Here is a 22,748-nt window from a genome sequence, read left to right on the forward strand (position 1 = left end):
TGTTATAAATTATAGCTGCTATTATGTTTCTTTTGATTATGGAGAGGCAAGAAAGCCCTGAGATGGGAGTAGAGGATAAGGGTGCAGAATTCAGAAGTCCCTAATCCCAGGAACACCTTTAAAAATGATTTTAAGAACTATATATATTTTCTTTAATTTAAATGAGAATTTCTTAAAAGAAAAATCTAGCTTTCTCTAACCATGCCATTGTATGGGAACAACCAGAGAGTTTACCAAGAATAGAAGAGACACTAGCTATGGATAGCGAAATATGATATAGTATAGGAAGTAAGAACAGGCATCTTATCTCAGCCACAAAGATTTAAAGCTGAAAGGAGTCTCAGAGATCATCTCCATGATGTGGCCCCTAGGAAGACTTCAGTAAGTTAGATGAATAAATGAACACATAAAAGAATAAATGAATGACTGAGCAAAGACGCTGCCAGTAACCACTTATAATATTCTGAGCAATGTATGAATGGAATCCCACCTTCTTCCTCTGTAGAATGACGGGAAAGCAAAGGCAATGGCATTGACTTCTGATTTCTAAACACATAGGCTGATGAGAGACAGAGGTGTGTAAACAGATAATATAAATAATGTGACAAAAGCTATCATGAAGGAATCGAGAATCTGCATGAAGATGTGGGTACTGTGCAGATTTTTTCAGCCAAATGGCAATCCGTGTCTCTTCCTCATCCTCCCAGCCATCACGGGAACAGGTGGCCATTGGTGGTCATGGAAAAGGTTGCCCCCAAGCCATGAGGGTTCACAAACTGCAGTATTTGTTTCTGGAATAACCAACTGGACAGACTTGTATGCTGCCTTGTACATAGCTCATGTTCCTGGAAGGAGCCACCTGTCACCCCCAGTATAGTTGCTTTAACTTCCCTTCTGCCTCATCCCACCCCTTACCCCCTCCAGAGAGGAGAGGGAGGATGCATTGAGGTGGAGGTGGCTGGTGGTGGCAATAAAGAATAAGAATGAATATGTGTATAAATTAACCATGAGAGTTTTGGTTGTTCGTCTTTAGGGTCTTGATCTACTTAAAAAGAAGTTAGATGGAAATACAAGGTCCCTCTAAAGTCAAGCCTCCAGAACAAGAGCTGTAAAAACTAGCTGGCACCATTCTATTCCCTGCTGCCTGCCTGTGACCGCACCTCAGAATAAACATGGGCTGAAGGGGAATGGAATCTCCAAGGTCAGGACGAAAATACTACAGATTTTGCCAGAGCAAAATGTACGCATCTCATCCTACCATGACTGGGCCAACTAAATGGCTAAATTACTCATTTTGTTATGGAGTTATTGAACAATTGGGGATAGCAGCTTCTCCAAGTTGGGTGCAATGGAGATTTATCACCTGAACAATAGCACTAATGGAATGCTGACTTCTCTTATATCAGTTGCATTAAAGAATGTTTCATAGAACACTTTTTTAAAAATGGCTCTGCAATTATGGCATGAATTCTGGTAGATTTTAATGCCCAATACTCCTAACACACCCCTCACCTTTCCCTGTTTACTCATTATCATTTTTCACTCACAACCCTATAAGAAACTACTACTGTTTACAATTTCCCTTATGAGTTTCTCTCTCTTGCTTTAAACTTGGAGTTAATTAATTACTTTTCTGACCATCCAGAAAAGTAAGACATCTCTAGAAGCCACAGATGCAGCTACTCAAGAAAAAACACTACAATTCATTAATAAGGAAATAAGGAATATTTTGGAGATTCTCACCAAGAAAATACCAACCAGGAGGGGATAAACCCTGAAGCCTCAAGACCAAACTACTCTATATATGTCCCTCTTCGACCATCTTCCCTTTAGGCACAGCTCTGACAAATCTTGTGTTAAACTCTCTCACTTTTCTAAGTCTTTTGAGGAATAGAAGGCACAAATGGCAATGTACAAAACCAACATTCTGCACATTAATTGTGTTAATTTTCCAATATAATAATTTTTAAAAAGTATTAACAAAATTATACAACCATTTTGTTCTCAGCAATTTAAAAACTGCTGTCTTAAGTAATAAAGTAGGTTGTGTTTACTGTCTTTAGGGATCAAGAAGGGGGATATGAGGGATGACAGTTGAACTATATTGGAGGATGTGGAATGGTCCCCCTCTAACCCTCAAGTCCAAGCCAGAATGGCGTGCCTGCTATAAAAGTCAAGCAGAGAAAAAATTTTTTCTCTCTAATCCTCTTGACATAACTTACATAGCAATCCCAAACGTCCTGAATATGCAATATTATTAGAGTGACTGGAAGAAATACTGTGCCTTTATCATGGAAGAGCTTTGTCCTTAGATTTTGAGATATTTAAACATCACATTTCATTATTTAATGACACATTGTAAATGAAAAATATTCCGGTCTTGAGTTACCTGACCCGCTTACTCTTCGTTCCTGTATATGTAGCCTTAACTTCGACTGCAGGTTTGTCCTCATATGGTTCGGTCTCTAGTTCAGGTCCTGCCGAGGAATCCTCTTCCTCATTTCCTTGAGAGATAACTAGAATACAGCTTTGGCCACTTGTCATAAGAGAGACAAAATCTTCAAAGTCAGGCTACAAAATAAAGTGATAAACTGTTTGCTCTGGGCTCCTGAAATGCATGAATTAAAATTGTAACAGCTACCAAGGTCAAATGAAATCTGCCCCTTCGTAATCACTGGCCAAGGGAATGTTATCCTGATAAATCTCCTATTACAAACAAATCATTTAAGATCAATGTTCAGAGGTAACAGGGATTGATCTTAAAGATAGTCAAAGTGGTTCTCAAACTTCAGTGTGCATCTGAATCATGTGGAAAGTTTATTAAAACAGATTGCAGAAGCCCATCCCCAAAGAATCTGGTTCAGTAGGTTTCCACTGGAATCCAGGGGCTGGATTTTTAAACATTCCAGATGATGTTTAGGTAGCTAGACCAATCCTTTCCTTTTACATATGTGAGTGTTGAGCCCAAGAGATACTATTTGAATAGTGCAGCTAGTTGTAGAAAGTGTTGTCCAATAGAACTTTCTGTAACTACAGACGTATTCTGCACTGTTCAACACACATGTAGCCTCATGTGGCTATGGACCACTTGAAACATGATTAGTGTAACTGAGAAACTGATTTTAAATTTCCGTTTACTTGTAATTCACTTAAATTCAAATATTCACATACATCTAGTAGCTACCACATTAGACAATGCAGTTCTAGAAGCATTGTCTCCTGACCCTGAAGCCATTGTACTTTTCAATACACAGCACTGTCTCTATTATATTCTCCCAGGTGAAGGAGAATTTAAAATAACTGAAGACGGAAGACTTAAGGTAGAGAAAGGACAAAGCATTCTGTGTAGCTTATGACAAGGAACCTCCAACCAAGGATAAAAAATCTTTAGGAAAAGCCTGGCTATTCTCTTCCAGAGCATTGATGCAGGGAGTCTCAGAGGATATGCCACCAAGAGGTAGTCATTCCAACCAGAATGGAGCCATCTAGCTTGGCTGCCTCTATTTCTACTGGGGACGTCCCCATAGCTGCGTCACTGGCATCACCATGATATGGACACCAACAGGGACTCCTGGGGCAAGTTGATTGGTCGGGCTTAAACATTAGCTTTTCCATATTGAGGCTCTAAAGCTTCCAGGAACCCGCCATATTTGAAAATCACAGTCACTTGTTTTTCTTTTTTTAAACATTCTTACCTGGTCTGCCAATGGACTATAGAAGTCCCTAACTTGTTCTTTGGTGAGCACTTTCTTTTCCTCTCCTTCTATGACAAATCCCGCCTTCAAAAGCTTGAATGAGAAAATAAGGTCAGATCCAGAAGTGCGGTGGGACAGCATGTAAAACCAGCCTAGGACGTTTGTTTCTTGGCTTAACAAACCACCCGGTTTGAATGTATTTCATTGTAAAAGACTTCATTGTGATCCATGAGGCACAAGGTTTGAAGCTGCTCAAAAGTATATAAACAAGGAAGACCCTTTTCATACCCTCTGGGTAGTGGCATTTTCAAGACTTGTACCAGAGCCTCAGCAACATCTCTGTTTAAATGAATTGCCTCAAAATGGAAAGAATTAACAAAATTCCAAGGAAAGAGATGACAGCTTTTGAATCATTCATAAACAATAAATTTACAAGCACATCTGAACCACCTATTTTCCGAATTGTTTTTAACATTTTTAGTCTTTAATTTGTTAAGGCAAGAACACTTAATGTGGTATATCTTACAGCAACGAAAATATCCCAGATTGTAAGAAGGACAGAATTTAAGATTTAACCACACTTTACTTGTATTAATGAAAAGTTAATTTAACCTGAAATTCAGTTTTCATGGTACTCAAGTATTTAAAAAAAATGTAACCAAGAGAAATCTGGAGGGAGATAGGACAAGTCAAATGAGGTATTGAATAATTAAATTTATGTGGAAACTGGGTTTAAAGCAACTCAATAATTACATTAAAGAATACTAGTAAAGTGAGCTCAACTTGATTTGGGATTATCCAGCATCAGATACATTCCACTGGCTTTGTTAATATCGCAGATCATTGGTTACATCTTCATAAATCCTTTTCTGACTACCATTTCAATGTGAAGCATTTTTAAAAAACCAAATCATGTCTTTGTTAATTCCTTAGTGCTTGACCACAGGAAATAAAATCTAAGAAACATTTAAACTCCTCCTTTACTCGTGTAGAAAAATGCAGTATGCTCATTTTCATTTTATTCAAAGTGGTCCTTGTCTCGTCTGTCCGGCTATGTAGCCTTTTACTGTCTTTCAGAGAGGGAATGTCTTAGCAGATGTTCACACCATCTCTGAAATGATTACCACTCAGAAACAAAAACATTAAGATTGCATCAGCTAAGAGAAATACACAATTTTGAACACCTTCACCAAAAGGGCTATTAAAACAGGGTCTAACAAGCAACCTCTGGTATGTGATAGCACAGGTGTAACTAGTCTTATTGCATGTTGCTTTATTGTGCTTCACAGATATTGTGGGTTTGTTTTTTTTTTAACTGAAGATAGGAAGAGATCTTGCGTTGAGCAAGTTTATTGGCGGCATTTTTCCAATTGCATATGCTCACATAGTATCTGTGTCACATTTTAATTAAGATATGTAAATAGTTTTTCTAGACATAATGTCATGGCACATTTAATAAACTACAGTGTTGTGTAAACACAGCTTTTATATGTACTGGGAAACCAAAGAATTTGTGTGACTTGCTCTATTTGTGCTATTCACTTTATAACAGTGGTCAGGAACTGAACCTGTAATATCTCTGAGGTATGCTTTATAAATGTACACTCTATAAAGTATAAACAAAATATGAGGAAGTGAATGCAGCTTGGTGCGCATGCTCTGCACACACACGCACACACACACCAGAATCTGGAAACAAGGGCTATCAGACATTGACATTAATTAAGTCAATGCATAATTGGAAGAGACAGTATGAATCCCCTGATCTGCAGGCCATCTGCTTTACTGCAGTTTAATCAAAGCTAATGCTGCAATAGCTAAAGAAGGAATGAATGCATGATGTCACGTTCATCGAGAGGTATTCAGTTCCTCTGAAACAACCCTTATGTGACTTCCTCTATTGTATATGCAACATTCCTTCATATTTCAATATAGTCTGCGTGTTTCAACAGCAAGTCATTGTTTAGGGGTCATCAGACTATAGACTGCAGACCGTATTCAGCCCACCAGCTGTTTCTGTAAATAAAGTTTTAATGAAATACAGCCATGCCCGTTCATTTACATACAGTCTACGGCTACTTTCTTGCTGTCACGACAGAGCTGAGTAGTTGCGGTAGAGACTGAATGCCCCGGGAAGCTGACAATAGTTACCATCTGGCCCTTTAGAGGAAAAGTTGGACTGTAGTTTTCCCTTTTAAAGAATTATTTGGGCTCTAAGGCAAAAACATTAACTGTTTCCTTAAGCGATCAAGCCTCTAAAAGGTCGACTCATTTGTGACAGCTTACAGGAAATAAAGCAAGCTAATATGAACTGAAGACAATGAATTGCTAATCATTAAACATGGAGAGCATTGATTACAGTCCCATATAAGAACCATCATATTTTTTGATATGTGAAACAACTTTTAATCAGTAAATAAATCAAAATAATTTATGTTAACAGCCTATATTTCCTAGAATTTTGCCAAAGTAACTAGTCCCATTCCATGGCATTTCATAACTAAACATAAAAGCCTCCCTTCCAGACAACCAGCAAGATGGGGGTGGAGTAAAGAGCTCCTAGAGTCAGCTCCTGCTCCAGAGCGGTTAGTAAACACCCAGAGCTCTCTGGAGCTAGCTGAAGCACCTGTTGGGGGCTCCAGGAGACCAGAAGAACATCCTGCCACATCTTTGAAGAAAGGGAAGGAGAAAACTGCCCGTCTGCAGAGAAGATTCATTAAGTAGAGCGCTCCACACATGGAGGTCAGTGCCCATCCTCAAGAGCTGTTCCATGACTGGAATTGAAAGCTCCACTTCCCAAAAATGGGGGAGGAAGAGATGGTTGGGCACGAGCTTCAGTTACTGATAAGTAAATTCAATGGGCTAAAGTATAATCCTGAGAACAGCTAAAGTCTGAGCCTACCCAAGTCAGAAAGAGGCTGGTAGCCACCAGCTTAACTTGGGCCTGGCACAAAAGGAAGCGGAGTGGGCTGAAAATCACAGTGCTGGTAGGGACTAGCTTCTTTCCATCCAGATCAGACTGCAGCTCTAGCCCAGGCCCCAGTACCACCTTCAGCAGGGAGGAAGCTGAGGGGACTTGCATTTTCAGTCTCTCTGGGAAATGACTGGCCAAGCCATGGAGGTCAGTGATTAACCTACTTTGGCAGTGCAAGCTGCCTCAGGCGCTATTTTGTGGCTAGAATTGGAAGCTCCATTTCCCCAAAACAGGAGAGGAAGAGATGGTTGGCCACTGACTTTGGTTACGGATTTGTAGACTTGGTTGGCTAAGGTATAAGGCTAGGAAAGCCAAGTCAGAAAGAGGCCGGTAGCTGCCATTATGACTCCACTCCCAGCCTGAGGAGAAGCCAGGACTGAAAATCACAGAGGTGGATGAGAATTGTGATTCATGGTACAGAGGCAAGAGTGTCCTTTGGGAGCTAGTGCAAATGTACATCACTACAGCAGGGTGGTGGGAATGTGGAGAAGCATGGGAAAAATACAACTGGAGTGACCTTTGGACTGTGGATAGCATTAATAATGTAATATGCTTGCATGTATGCCACAGATGTACTGTGTTGATAATGGGGCAGTATGGAGAATGTGTCCCAAATGTACACTATGGATGTGGTAACAATTAGATGATACTATTTTATGTGTAACAAATGTTCCACCACAGTGTGGTGTGTTGATAGATGGATGTTGTTTGGGAATTCTGCACATGTGCATGATTGTTTTATAAGTTTACAACTTCTGTCACAAAAAACATATTTAAAAAAATAATAATAGGGTGGGTTGGGGAAAAAATATACCAAATGTAAGATAAGGACTATAATTAGTAGTAAGATTTTGACAATATTCTTTCATAATCTGTAACAAATGTCTCACAATGCAAGGTGTTGGTGGAGGGCTGATGTATGGGACCCCTGTATAATGTTATTCATGTCTGCTTTGTAAGTCCATGGCTTTTAGTATACACTTATTGTTTATGTATGTTCATATAGAAATGATATAAAGATAATAATAATAGGGTGGGTTGGGGGAAAATACTTTGGTTAGTAGTAATGTTTTGACAATGCTCTTTAATCATTAGCTTGAAATGTTTAACAACAGTGCAAGGTGTTGGTGGTGGGGTGAGTTATGAGAGTCCTGTATGATGTTGTATATGTTTGTTTTGTAAGTTCACAACTATTACTATACACACGTATGTTTACGTGTGAGTGATATACGTCAATAAATTTTTTAAAGTCTCCTTTCCAATCCTATGACACAGAGATAAAGAACCATAAATTTTATAATTTACATCAGATCCTGGTAGAGCAGGACTATTTGAAGAAGGATGCCTGAGTGGATGAAACCTTTGTAGATGTGGAAAACACTCAAAGCTTTTAGAGGTAGCTAGGACAAACATATCTTTATGTTCTATTTTACTCTAAGTGACAAATTTGTCTCCAAAGTGAAATTTAAGAAGTTGTGATTTTGCCTTAATTCAAACTACTGTTGAAAAACACTACTTACATATTCTTTAATTTCTAAAGCTTTCTTATTAATCACAGCCTCTGGTCTGATAATAGCAATATTGTATGCATTCTCTGGAAAAAAATAGAAGAATGTCATTTCTTGGCACAAAGTCTTGCTAATGAAGCATTTGCCAACTAGAAATATAAATGTCTAACATCCAGAGAATTTTTGCCCATTAATAGTATTTATAAAATCTATTATGGCATTTCCACTACCAAAGATTTTATACTTAAAATCAAAATATAGTTCTTTTATTTGCAAACAGGAGAAAATTTCACAAAAGTTTTTACTAGCCAATTAGAACAAAAAAACAAGTTGAATAGGTAGGTTTTGGTGATGTAGGTATTGGTGCTTCCTCCCCTAGCCAAAAAAACACACTCACAACCCCACACACACAATTATACTGAAGGCATATGATTGTCAACTGCAAGGTAAACTGGAGCATGAGTCATCATGGAAGTAATTATTTTAACAAGTTTTGGAAGGTGATGAAGGCTGAGATAGGATGACGCTGATGTGCAGATTAGTCATGGGAGTCAGGGACCCTTGTTCCTTGGTAACCTCTGAGAGGATTTGGGACCAGAGTTGAAAGGTAAGGCAGGGGGAGCAAAAGAGGGTGCTTTTTGCTCAGTCTTCTACTGCATGAGTGCACTACAATTCATCTTACAAATCTTCTACTGATTAACACTGATGCTGTTCCAGCTTCTTGGTATTACAGATAATGAACATCCATGTACAGAAAACCCTTACATCATTTTGAAATATATTTACTTACCAGCACTTTCATCTTGTCCTTCCCCTCCATCTTCTGCATCTGAGTCTACAAAAACGATTTCATGGTACTGGGGAAGAGAAATGCAGTAAAAGACAGTTATGTTTTAAATGATGATTAAAAAGCTTTTAGAAATTTTGTTTCTAGTACATACATACAACCCAGGAGATAGAAGGTAAAGTGGGATGTGCCTGCATATATATAACACTACTTTTCCCAGCTTTCCATTGAAATAATATAGGGAATTTTAAAAAAATGGTGGTGGGAGAGAGTATCAGAAAAAAATGCATATGTGCTACATGGAAAATAGTAAATAATAATAACCAAAAACAAACCTTAAAACTTAAGGAGAGTTGAGGGAGAAAGTAAGAAAGAGGCAGAGATTAACAAATAGGAAGGCAGTAACATGCAATTATCAAAGTAATATTTCAAGTTATATCAAGCTAATAATTCAAAAGGGCATTTGATAAATTTCAAGATCCTTCTTGACCATAACTCTTAGAAACAGAAGGATTCCTCTTAACCTATAGAAAATTTTTTTCTCAAACCAATAGCCAATAGCCCACTAAAGTGTAAAACACTGGGAAGAATGGAGATTCTTATCTTCTAGAGAAGCCCTAAATAGACTTACGCAACTCTGTGGACTACCTGAAAGGTTTCATGTATTTACATATCTACATTTTTTGGCAACAGAATGGATAACTTCAAAACTCAGTGGAATGAAGATGGAGAAGAAATTGGAAATCATTCCTATTATAATCAGGAACAAGAAAACTGTACTAGTTATACCTCAAAATTGGCCTGATTTTGTATTTGCTAGATTTGTGTTGGCCACTAGAGCAACCACTAACCACATGATACTCCCTGAGCACTTTAAATGAGGCTGTCTGAATTAAGATGTTATAAGTGTAAATGCACAGCAAATTTCAGACTTAGTATGAAAAAGGAGATTGCAAAATAACCTATTAATAATTTTATATTGAGTTATATTGAGTACATCTTTAGAATATTTTGAATATACTGACTTAAACAAATATAGTTTTAAAATTAATTTCATTTTTTTTTACTGGTTTTAACATGACTACTAGGAAACTTTATATTATAGCATTGTGGCTTGCATTATATTACTATAGGACAAGGAGGTACTAGACAATGCAATTAGATAAGAAAGCTAATAACAGGAGTATCCAACAAAATGGAATAATATAAAATAAATATAACAATGCATTTCTTCTATACCCAAGTTGTTAAATAAAACAGCCTATTATTCTGCAAGAAGAGCAAGAACAATGAGAATGATAAAATCACAAACATAAGCATAACCTCTGGAATGACCTCCCAACTCAATTTGAAGTCTCTTAGCCACATAAACTCATTTTTCTTTACCTTTTCCCCCTTGGCCAAGATCTTTCCCCAGTTGCATTGCTAGTTAGTGCTTGGTAGTAATTCCTCAGTGCCAAGGAGGCTCATCCCCAGGAGTTATGTCCCACATTGGGGGGAAGATAATGCATTTATATGCTGAGTTCAGCTTAGAGAGAGTCCACATTTGAACAAGGAGGCTCTCAGGAGGTAACTCTTAGGCACCCTAAAATACTAGGCTAAGTTTCAATTTCAAGAGTAAAGGATCATAAGTACATTCATCAATATTAAGGGCCTATCAATGGACCATCATTCTCTTTCACGTCACTGCCCCTGTACTTAGTGGATTCTTGCTGTTCCTTTAGAGAATGGGGCAGAGTTCCCCAGGATGGGAATTCTATATTCTTTCAGTTATTGTGTGAATCTCCACCTACCTTGACAATGCCCCATGAACAACTGAACACATTTAAATACCTTATATGTATGCCCAGGTGACCCTCCTCCCATGCACCCACCATCACTGACACCCCACAAAATGATATCGTCGTAGTTGTAACCCTGCTGTGGTCCAACCCTTCTTCAAAAATGAAGCCAACAAAATAGCCAAATACAATTAATAAGAAAATGAAATAATGATAGTTTTAAAAATAAGAGTTTACACTTATGCATGTCTCAGCAGAATCTCATTGACTGCAAAAGTAGATACTACCTCAAATAGTGGGACTTCTAAGAGCTCTGGAAACATCCAGACACTACAGTCAGGGCAGATAGCTCAGGCATCAGAAGTTTGATGCCTTGTCAGTGGGCCCTACTTTGGAATTTATGCTCCCTATTGTGACAGAGTTGGAGTCAGTTGTGGTTTCTCTAAACATGACTCTTTTAGCCCTTCTATCTGAATCTATAATTAGTACTAGGGTTGATAGGTGTACGTCCAAGAGACTAAAATATTTGGGCTGTCTCTGTGCCAGTTGGACCCTGAATCTCAATGGAGTTGCAACACCTACTTTCCAGTTCATTGGACTCACCCAGGACAACTAACAAGGAGATGATGATGGGCAATGACCATTCCAAGGAATCCAGAGAGTCTACAACTGCAAGCAAGAAAGTCCCATCCATCTGCCCAATGGGATTGAAGCTCCTTCTCAATTAGAGATGGAGTGGCCATTACCATCCCAGAATCCCCAGGATTGGGGAATGAACTATGGACTAAAGTAGACTTACTGGTATTCTACTATAGACTTATTGTGAGTCTATCAATGGAAGAAATTATATTACTGATGTGGAAGCAGTAGCCACTGGAGGTTCTGAGGGCAGGGAGAAGGAAAAACAGGAGTAATATGGGGCCATTTTCGGGACTAGGGAATTGTCCCAAATGGCATTACAATGACAGATATAGGCTGTTACATACCTTGCAATAACCTACAAAATTGTGTGGGAGAGATTGCAAACTACAATGTAAACTATAATCGAATGCTTAGTGGCAATGCTCCAAAATTATTTCATCAGTGGTAATGAATGTACCACACTAATGAAGGATGTTGTTAACGTGGGAAAATGTGGGAGGTGAAGGGAGTGGGGCATATGGGAATCCCTATATTTTTATGTGACATTTATATAATCTAAATATCTTTTTTTTTAAATTGAAAATACATTAAAAAAAGAAACATACAAACAGAATATACCTAAAGCAAGTTCAATAGAATATAGCAATTAGGGGAATATGTCTGGGAGTCATCTTGCCTAAATTCAAATTCTGGTTTCACCACTACTAGTTTCTTGTTTCTGGACAAATGACTTAAATTTTTAGGCCCTGTCGTTCATCTGTAAATATTTCACGTGATTGGACTAAATGAAGAGATCTGTTTCTTAGCAAATAGCAAGTCCTCAATAATTGCTAGCCATTTTAACTTGTTAAAAAGGGGGGATAGAGAGAATTGTGAGATGCTTCCCTGAAAAACAAGAAAGCTTAAAGAAGTTCTTGGATGAGAAAAATCATTATTTTAAATGATAATTTATCATTCATGTGATTATCACTTTTCCATCAAAATGTTCTTTTCCTTAATGACCATAAAGTACTTTGTGTAAGTTATGAATATTAGCCCATTGACACATACAGAGTAACTATTTTCCCCAGTGTGTTGCTTTCCTTTTAATTTTTAGGATGCCCTTGAAAGTTTTTAATAATCAAATCTGTCAATTCTTTTCCTTTTTAATTCCTCAATTTTGTATTATCCTTAGAAGACCTTCCTCAACCTTTGACAATATGAATGTTTGCCAATATTTTCTTCCCATATTTTCATGTTTTTTTCCCTTATATTCAACACTTTAACTCACCTGGAATTTATATATGTTTATGACATGAGGAAATGTTATAACCTTTTACTACAAATAGTTTATGCAATATTCCCAACTCAGGTAATGGATGTTTTATTCTTTTGATATGAACTGACACTTTTCTTATAGCAAATATTTATACATCCTCGAGTCTATGCTTCCTTATTATTTTTATTTTGCAATGTTTATTGACTAGTCTCTACTTTCTCTGTCTTCAAGTCATACTTTGCATGTGTGTGTGTGTGTGACAGCATCAGTTCTCTTGTGTCTCTGCTTATATTTCTCGTCACTTTCTTATGTGGCTTTCTTTCTCATGCCATTATAATCATGTCTCCACATGTCCAAGGGCTCATTTCTTAAATTTTCAAATGTTTTATTACTTTCAATAAAGGTGATAACACATAGTTAATACATTTCACATACAACATACAGGATCTTACTGTAAGTACACTTTTAAAACATATTCTTTTTCATTCATCAATCTATCCAGGCCCCCTTTCTATGTCAATAAATGCAGAGCTGGAACACACTACATAATATTTCACTGTATGAATTTGTATAATTTATGTCATAAATTATGTACATTTATGTAACTGATTTACACTGTTGCTAGGTATTTGGACTGATTTCAAAATTTAATAATATAGATAAGACTGCAATAAGCCTCTTTTTAATGTTTTCCTCATTATCCTAGGGCAAATTATTGGAGTGTAATTGCTAATTCAAAGGATCTAGGGGTATTTTAAGGCCTCTGACTCATATTGCCAAAATGTTTCCCAGAAAGTTTGCACCATTTAGACACTTAATAGCTATAAAATTAAGAAAAATGCTTCAGGAAATCCAAAACAGGTGAATTGTTTTCTAGATTAAAATAATCCTTAATCCAAAATATTACCTGAGGGCGATTCATTTCACCTGATGCAATTTTCCTCTCCTCATCAATCAAGTTAATAACTTTCTGATTAACAAGTGGTGCATTTGCACCCTTAACCTTTGAAATAATTTTGCCATTCTACAAGGGAAAAGAAAACATGAAGGAAACTTTCATTTTCAGGATAAGTCAAGAATGAACACTTAAACCGGACTAAGCCACCTTTCCTGCACTCTCTACCCAATCTTCTATTATTTATTGTAATTAGCCATTTTATAAGAGGATATCCGTGATGTGAAAGTACGTGTATATTTGGTAAACCCAGCTCTTCGAGTTCCACCTCCAATTTATCTCGTCTCCTACAAGCAACCCAAGGTGAGGCGGGATCCTCAGGCACCTTGCAGCAAGCCTTGCCCTACGTGAGCACTGAGGTGAAATCTCTTCCAAATCATCTCTGGATTAAATGTGAACAATTCTATACAGCCTCTCTGCACAATACTCCCTAATTTTTTTGGACACTTTTCTCTTTTGTCTGCTTTTCAACACATATTTCCTGGGCAGCTGGCATCAAACCAGGCATGATGGTATGGAATAATACTGAATGAGGTATTGGCCTAATTAAATTACAAAACAACACAAACATGTGAAATAGCAGCTGTAAGAGCTGCCACCAGAAGAGGCACAATGTGCTGGGAGAACCTACAAGAATTTGTCCTGGTCAAAGAGATCAGGGAGGCACTTCTTAATTTCAGGAAGTGGTTCTTGGGTTAAAATATGAAGGACAGGGGAAATGGAGAGGGAAGGGCATTCTAGGCTAAGGGAATAGCCAATGCCAGGGTCCTAAGGCTGGATGGGAATATGGCAAGGGAGGAGGACTGCAGAGAAAGTACGGGGTGGGGAAGCCTGGTATGAAAGGAAGTCCATCGGTTAGACTGTGCCAAACCTTGAAGGCCATGTAAGGATGCAGCCTTCCTCATACATACAGATGGAAGCCTTTGGAATGTTTAGACAGAGGCAGTGACCACAATCAGAACTGATTTTTCATAAAGATAATTTCACCTACAGTGTGGCGAACAGAGGGGGCAAGACAGAATGTTTATACACAAGTTAGGAGCTAATATAGTGGCAAAGAGGAGAGACCATGGTGGCCGAGTCTACGGCAGGGTAGTCGAGATGGAATTAGAAAGAAATGGACAGGTGTGAGAAGATTTGAGACTGACAGCTTCAAGGGTTGGTTTAGATTGGATGTGATGAAAAGAGAAATGACTATAAGGTATCTTCTGTTTCTGGCTTAAGAAACTACATGAATTTTGATGTTATTCACCAAAAGAGGAGACACTAGAAGACGGAATTTCATAGGGGAGTCTAGCATTGAACCAGTTTATTTTGACATGCCTGTGGCAATTTGAGATTATTTGTGAATCCCCAAAAAAGAAAGATTATGTTTGGGAACTAATCTATTTCTCTGGGTGTGACACCCTTTGATTGCACGAAATTCAAAGGTTTTAAGTTTACTTGATAAAAATCAATTTATGGCTTTGATTCAACCAGGTCAGTAGGGCATGACTCTGGTTAAGTCCCCACCCCCTTGTTGGCCTGATATAAATGGGCACTCACTCAAGAAGACTCAAGAAGATGGGAAAGAGCTCTGTCAAGTTTGATCCTGGGGCCCTGGGGAAATATGAGCCATTCGCCTGATAGTCTGCAGCTGGAAAGAACAGAGTAGTGAGTAGCTGAGAAGGCCCTGAAAGAAATAAGCCCTATGCCAGAGACTGATATAGGAAACCCTGAGAGACCAGGCAGAGATCACCTGCCACCTTGCTTCAACATGTGGCAGCTGACTTTGGTGAGGAATCACCTCTTATGGTACCTTGACTCTTTAGGGCCTTGTAACTGTAAGCTTTTACCCCAACCAAATACCCTTTACAAAAACCAGCAGATTTCTCATACTTTGCATGAGCACTCTTTTGGCAAACTAATACAATGTCTTTGAGACAACTGAGAGATGTCAAGTTGCCAGTTGGATAAACAACTCTCATGTCCCAAGGAATAATATTTGGTTGAAGGTAAACTTGAGTTATTCATATATAAGTAGTGACACTTGAAACTATGAGTGGGAGTAATTTATCTACGGAGGGTATATAGCATGGTAAGGTCAAGATTTAATGGCTGGATAAAGAGTGGTGACCAAACAATAAAATACTATTTGCTCCTTGCTCTTTTCACTAAATATCTCATCATGACATCACTCTGTGTCCTTAAGTAGTTTTCTCTGATATGATTTTTAATGGTGCAGAATATTTCCTTCTATGGATATACATGACTATTTATAACCAATTGTCTTCTACTGGGTATTTAAGAACTTTCTGATATTTTACTACATAAATAATAACTCATACAAATCTCTGATTATTTCCTTAGGAAAGGTAAATACTATCTTAATTTTCTTTTCTTTGGTCAACTTAGTGTGTGGGTGTCTAATCTCCTCAATCTATTATGAGCTCCTGGAGATGAAGTTATAAAATATATTGAAAGATAAACAAAGATAATGCAAAAAAATTACAATTACTATCATCAGCAAACAGTTTCATGATAATTTTACAGTGGCCTTTTACCAAATGGGAATCTGATAACACAAGGGAGACAATAAACATTATACTTACGAGACTAAAGAGGAAAACAGGTTCACATTTATCTCTAAATGACTGCAAAGATGCAATGCTGTCAGCCTCTGCCTAAAATAAATGTAAATATTTCAAATTACAATAAAGGAAACGATATCTAAGTAATTTTGTAGACTAGGTCCAAAAAAGTGCATAAATTTTATTTTATGTTTTCAGCAGCATTTTCTGAGTATGTTATAGTGGTTGTAAAGTCAAATCCAGGCCCTGCATCATTTGGCCCCAACCTTTACTCTCACCTGTGCCCTTTATGGAACCCAGGTGCCAATCAAACTCCTCTAGCTTCCTTCCCTGCCCACCCCCCACACTTTCCTCCTGCATTGCTTGGGTAATCACTGCTTCTCAGTATGGGGACTGCCCTTCCTTTTCCAACAGCTCAGGTGACCTTCTCCAAGAAGCCTGCTTTGCTCTCTCCTGCTACAAAGCATCTTTCCCTGCACAGAGATCTTTCCTGACCTCTCAGGGACTGACTGTCCCTTTAAATGTTGTGATACAGTTATATGTGGGTCATCTCCTTCAACAGAAGGCAAGCCATGTGCCCAGATGGGGTGTTTTCATAGTCACTGTTATACCGCTCCCCCAGTGTCAGTCACAGGACCATACATAAAAAGTCTCAGCAGAGTTGCAGAACCTACTCTCCAGTTCATTGGACTCATTCAGGACAAATTACAAGGAGGTGTAAGAACCAAGAAAGTCTACAACTACAAGCAAGAGAATTCCCATCCATTAGCCATATGGGATCGAGGTCTCCTCTTAATTAGAGGTGGAGTAGGCATCACTATCCCAGAATCCCCAGAACTGGGGAATAAAATATGGACTAGAGTAGACTTACTAGTATTCTACTATAGACTTATTGTGATTCTAGCGATGGAAGAAATTATATCATTGATGTGGAGACAGTGGCCACTGGAGGTTCTGAGGGTAGGGAGAGGGAAAAATAGGTGTAATATGGGGGAATTTTCAGGACTTGGGAATTGTCCTGAATGACATTGCAACAACAAATACAGGCCATTATATATCTTGCCATAACCTAAGAATTGAATGGGAGAGAGTAGAAACTACAATTAAACTATAATCCATGCTTAATGGCAATGCTCCAAAATGTGTTCATCAATTGTAATAAATATACCATTCTAATGAAAGAAGTTGTTGATGTGGGGAAGGGTGGGAGGTGTGGAGAATGGGGCATAGAGGAATCCCTTATATATATATTTTTTGTAACATTTTGTGTAATATAAGTATTTTTTTAAAAAAATAAAAAATATATTTAAAAAATTAATCTTTAATAAAAAGCAAATGTTTGATCATCAAAAAAAAAGCAATGATGAAATGCTTCTGGAATGAATTGGTTGTCAAATTTTAAATCTTTGATTTTAATATGGGATTTTCTTAACATTTTCTCACAAATTTCAAATTGTCCTACGTGGATTACAGAAGTATTTATTCATAATAGTCTCTTCCTCTATGTTAACATAGTGTCAGTTGGTCCAGCTCTCAGAATGAGATGATTTGGTAGTGGCTTCTGTAAGAATTTGTTTTTTGTAAGCTAAGGTAATGCTTTTCAAACTGGGATGTCTGGAGGTGCCTTGAGAGCTGCCGAGGACAATGACAGGGAAGTCAAACAAGGCTTCCTCACCCTGATTCAGCTGCAATAACCTTTTATTAGCATATTGGGGTCCATATTTTTTTCTAATTTTCTTTTTACTAGAAAATAGGTACCACTGCTTTTTAAAAAAGAGGAGTTGAAAAGCACTAATCCATAATTTTCCATTGCAGGATTCAATAATTACATTTTAAAGTTGTCTAGGTATCTTCATTATAATGTTTGCATTACAATAAAGTATTTAAGAATTTAAGAATTTAATAACTATTGAAAGTAATATTTTTTGAACTTTTATATGCATAGGCACTATGCCATGATATATATATGAAATATCTCTCTCTATATATATATAAAAACAAGACAGAGAAACAAACAACAAGGAAACAAACGAAAAAACCAACTCAGGGGAGCCGATGTGGGTCAGTGGTTGAGTGCCGTTTTCCCACATACGAGGTCCCAGTTTCAATCCCCAGTCCTGGTACCTCAAAAAAAAAAAAAAGGTGCATAAAAAAATTATAGTGACCAGTTAGCTCAGGGTAATTTTAATAGATAATCAATTTCATTAATTTTAATTCTGTACTTAAATTTGCAAGCACAAAAAAGGTCCGTATTATTGTAACTGCAGAAATCAAAATGTCCAGCAGATGGAGCCCCTCCATTGTTGCTCACTATGGAGACTGGGAGACTTCATTTTCTTCCATAGGGCCACTCATATTACAAAAGAGAACCAATCTATTGCATGTACCATTGTTGAATGGACTCTGACCGGAGAGCTATGACCAGTCCTCCTTTCTAGAAGCTTCTCTGACCTGTGCCAAAGTAGAAGACCAACAAAATCCAGGAGGGATTCCAGGCCACCTGGGAAATTGCGCTTCCTACTGATTGAAAGACTTCTGGGGAGGGGTGTGTGTGTGTGGGGGGGAGGGGAGTCCACCTTGTTGGTGGCCTCTCCCTATTGTCCTAAGTTTCCTATTAGATCCTGGAGTTTTCCCATGACCGCTACTCTGTGAACTTGAGGTACTATCACTTCCAAGCAAGCTTCCCTAACACCAGCTGCCAGGATGCAAGAGAATTTTCTGATCCTGTGCTCTATTTGCCTGCTATTTCACCCTTCTGATATTGTTTTTTAACTTTCTACACCAACCCTTGGTCTACTGCACTTGGGTATCCTCTATAGGCCCTCTTCCCTGCCCTCTGAATTTGGTTTTTCCTCCTGCCAATGATAAAATCAAGAATCACATCTGAGCTCCTTTCGAGTGGTCCCGACTCTTCAGAGTGAAGCAGGTTATGGAATCCCTGCCTTCTTGAAAACTACAAGTCCCTTTCATCAGAAAACGGCCTCAACTCCTTGCTCAGGACAAAAGGTTTTAACTACTATATATTAGAGAGAGAGATGAAGAGGTGAGTTCTAGGCTTTAGAGTGTACAGTTGTAACCTTCTACTAAGGAAAAGAAACCGTATAAAGAGTCTATCTGCAGAAGGGTATGGGCCAAGGGACAAGGTCACCCCAAGGTCTGGGTTAAGCGAGTCACATTGAAAGCCTGCACACAGGAGGATGTGCTTGGATTGAGCTTTCACGTCTGTATCAGGGACTGTGTGTTTAAGGATAAAGCGTAATATGTATAATCAGTTATCTGCTTTTGCATCTTAGATCTAGCTGGTTTGATTGTGTTTTCATCCAGTAAAAATATAATCCAGTAAAAATATATACACTTATAAATTCTCTAGTGGTCACATTTAAAAGCTAAAAAGAAACTGGTGAAAGTAATGTATTTAGTTAATTGTGTTTATCCAAAATATTATCATTTCAGCATGTAATCAATGTAAAATAATTTAATGGGATATTTCATGTTCTTTTTTTTCATTCTGTCTTTGAAATGTGAGGCTATTTTATACTTGCAGTACATCTCAATTCGTCGGCTGTTTTCATCAGAAATACTTCAATCAGATTTCATAAAAGTCACAGCTAAAAAAGTAGAATCACATACCCAACTTGCCCCAAACAACATAGAAAGCTTTCCAATAACTGCATTTGCATATCAGTTTCTGAATTTAAAGTTAAATGAATTAGAATTAAAAATTCACTTCCTCAGTTGCACAAGCTGGATCTCAAGTGCTCAATAACCATTGGGTCCTACTAGCTACTCTATTGGACAGCACAGCTCTGAGCAGCTGGTAATGCGATGTGGATGCATTAAATAATCAATACGACGAAGCCAAATGAGTTTGGCTGCGACATTTTAGCCTCTCCTAAAATTTCGGTGGCATATCCAAGGGAGGGGAAAACCACTGTCCTTGGGAAAATGCCTAAAGGCCCAGAATACAACCCAGCAACACTGAGTAAAGAGCATATGCAGCCCTAATTCCAAGAGACACATATTTAGCTCAGGTAGAAAGGATCAGGACAGCAGCCAGGAGTCCTTTTTTAAATTTTTCTAATATTCACAGTCACATGAATAACCTCAACATTACTGGAAAAGGTGTGTTCTCAGATAGGTAGGACCAAATACCACAGTAAAACTGCTGAGTAACCATTGTCTAGTTTGAAGAGTTAGCAGGTTGCTTAAATTAAGACAATACTTAAAGTACTAGAGGCTATGTAAAGAACACACTCGGAGCAATAAGAAAGCAAGAGTTTAAAGTTAAAATGAAATCCTTACGACAACAAAATGCAGAAGTTCATCTTCGTTCAGCTCGTTTTTCAGTTTTCGGAATAAAGCTTGCATTGCTTTGCAAGGTCCACACCAGGCTTGGTACACATCAATTACTAGAATATGATAATATGTATGAAAGAACAGAATAAAAGAAAGAATCTAGAACAGCAGCTCACTCCAATGCTAGGGCAGGGGCAAGTGCAGAGAAGTAACAGATCTGCTCCGAGGACCTAGCCACACTCCACGCTGGGTGCAGTGAGGTGCCCTGGACCTACCCCTGGGTGGCCCCTCCAGCAAGGAGCCCCAGTACCTGTTAGGCCTTTGTTCAGCAACATCTCATCCCACAGGCTCTGACTATTGATGACTGTCTGCAAAAAGGAAGGCCCCGTCAGTGGTCTTCAAACACCAGTGGACGGGGAAAGAACCCATTAGAAGACTACCCACCTGTAACTGGATTTCCCGCTTTTTGGTCGCCATCTATTGACATCCCATGAAAACAGGAAGAAAAACAGAAAACGTGTAAGGGGAAATTTAAATAACATTCTTCTCCTTATGCATTCCAACAGCATCTTAACGTACCGTAGAAGTTTGCCTTCAAAAAGCCCTGGATTATGCACTCTCACCGTCACTGGAGATGACGTAGCTAAGGACTTGAAGGGCTATTGCATGCTGGGCTCTACAGCGCCAGGGCCATCTTCTTCTCCCAGTATTCCTGCAGCAAGAGAGAATGTGAGGAGTCACCGGGTTTTTAAAAGTAGTTTATTTTCCTGAAGTGTTATGAAGTGGTCTCTATATTTTAACTTGCTCACATTTGAATTGTCTTCCGAAACGCACCAGACCCTCTGTAAGCTCTGCCCACTCCAAGGATGTTTATTTTGTTTTAAACAAGGTCACGGGTGAGTTCTGGGGGACAACATAAACTTTTCATTAGTGTGAAACCAGTGAGGCCTGAAATCCCTCTTCCATGCTATCAGGGAAGGTTTAGCATGTGCCCCCGTCTGCAGGTGCGGCAGCCAGCGTTATCATCAACTAAGAGACAGTTCCCATCCAGGGTGGCAGGTGCTCCCACCAGCCTAGCACAAGGCAGCTTCTCCTCTGAGCCGGATGGGGCCGTTCAAAGACAGCCACCAACACGCCTCAGGATCCACAGCCACCCCGCGCCGGGGCCTGAAGGTAGCGGGGGAGCTCCGGGAAGCCCGGGCACCTGCGGCGACCCGCCTGGGGGTGGGCTACTGCTGCGCTGCGTCCCACGCTGGTCCATCTACGGGCAGAGGACGAGGGATGCCCGGGAAGGGCGCCAACGTTTCCTGCCCAACCTCTGCGGCCACGAGCCGCGTCCCGCGCCGGCCCTCGGGCGGCGTCTCGGGGGCCACGCGCCCACCAGCCCCTCACTCCTAGGCCGCGCGGGTTCCCAAGCTGCTGGCCTTGAAAACTCGCCCAGCCCTCCTGCCTGTGCGCAGGAGGGAGGACCAAGACCTCTTTCCACCTCTCGCATCCTTGCCTGAGTCCCCTCCTTCAGCTGCCTCCTCTGCTGACCCCGTCTGGGTGCCCCCCATCACCTTCCCACAGCTCAGCTTCCAGGGTGCCCTTGCCAGAGCGCGGCTTTGGTGCTATCGCGCTCCTCCGCTTTGAGTCCTCCCAGCGCTGACCACACTGTCAAGGATCAGACGTGGCCTCAGACCAGCAGCCTGTCTCCAGTTTCATCTCCTGCCTCTTCCCGCTTGACGTCCTGAGCCCTTTCTTGCTTTCCTTTTTCTTTTCTAAATTTTTATTGAGAAATAATTTGAGTCTAACAAAAACGAAAAGCAAAAATAGTACAGAGTTCCACCCTTCACCCAAGTTCCTTTAAGGTTAGCCCATTAGCGGATTTTGTAATCTTGATACAGTGATGGAAAACAGGGAACCAACATGGATTCCATACTTAACCACTCTGCCCATCTTTCACAAATCTTGCCAGCTTTTCCAAAAATGTACTTTTTCTGGCCCAATATCCAATCCTGGATCCCACATTGCTTTTTTTTTTTTTTTAAGATTCATTTTATTTATTTCTCTCCCCCCCCCCCCCCCCGCCCGCCCCAGTTGTCTGTTCTCTGTGTTTATTTGCTGCGTGTTCTTGTCCGCTTCTGTTGTTGTCAGCGGCACGGGAATCTGTGTTTCTTTTTGTTGCGTCATCTTGTTGTGTCAGTTCTCCGTGTGTGCGGCGCCATTCCTGGGCAGGCTGCACTTTCTTTCGCACTGGGCAGCTCTCCTTACAGGGCGCACTCCTTGCATGTGGGGCTCCC

General features: G+C 39.4%; 1 protein-coding gene across 1 annotated transcript in view; it reads right to left on the bottom strand.

Annotated features, from left to right (window-relative positions):
- The window catches only part of NME8 (NME/NM23 family member 8), a 77,016-nt gene extending 55,261 nt beyond the window's left edge, over window positions 1-21,755 (bottom strand). Inside the window, exons 1-11 of the mRNA XM_058298039.2 lie at window positions 21,671-21,755; window positions 21,046-21,178; window positions 20,911-20,943; window positions 20,777-20,834; window positions 20,473-20,579; window positions 16,192-16,263; window positions 13,553-13,669; window positions 8,968-9,034; window positions 8,190-8,263; window positions 3,696-3,788; window positions 2,390-2,571 (exon numbers count right to left, since the gene is read on the bottom strand). Coding sequence (XP_058154022.1) covers window positions 2,390-2,571; window positions 3,696-3,788; window positions 8,190-8,263; window positions 8,968-9,034; window positions 13,553-13,669; window positions 16,192-16,263; window positions 20,473-20,579; window positions 20,777-20,834; window positions 20,911-20,943 — 803 coding nt within the window. The 5' untranslated portion in view covers window positions 21,046-21,178; window positions 21,671-21,755. The remainder of the gene's footprint in view (window positions 1-2,389; window positions 2,572-3,695; window positions 3,789-8,189; window positions 8,264-8,967; window positions 9,035-13,552; window positions 13,670-16,191; window positions 16,264-20,472; window positions 20,580-20,776; window positions 20,835-20,910; window positions 20,944-21,045; window positions 21,179-21,670) is intronic.
- Window positions 21,756-22,748: the final 993 nt, after the last annotated feature.

The sequence above is a fragment of the Dasypus novemcinctus genome, chromosome 5 (assembly GCF_030445035.2).
Source record: "Dasypus novemcinctus isolate mDasNov1 chromosome 5, mDasNov1.1.hap2, whole genome shotgun sequence".
NCBI lineage: Eukaryota > Metazoa > Chordata > Mammalia > Cingulata > Dasypodidae > Dasypus > Dasypus novemcinctus.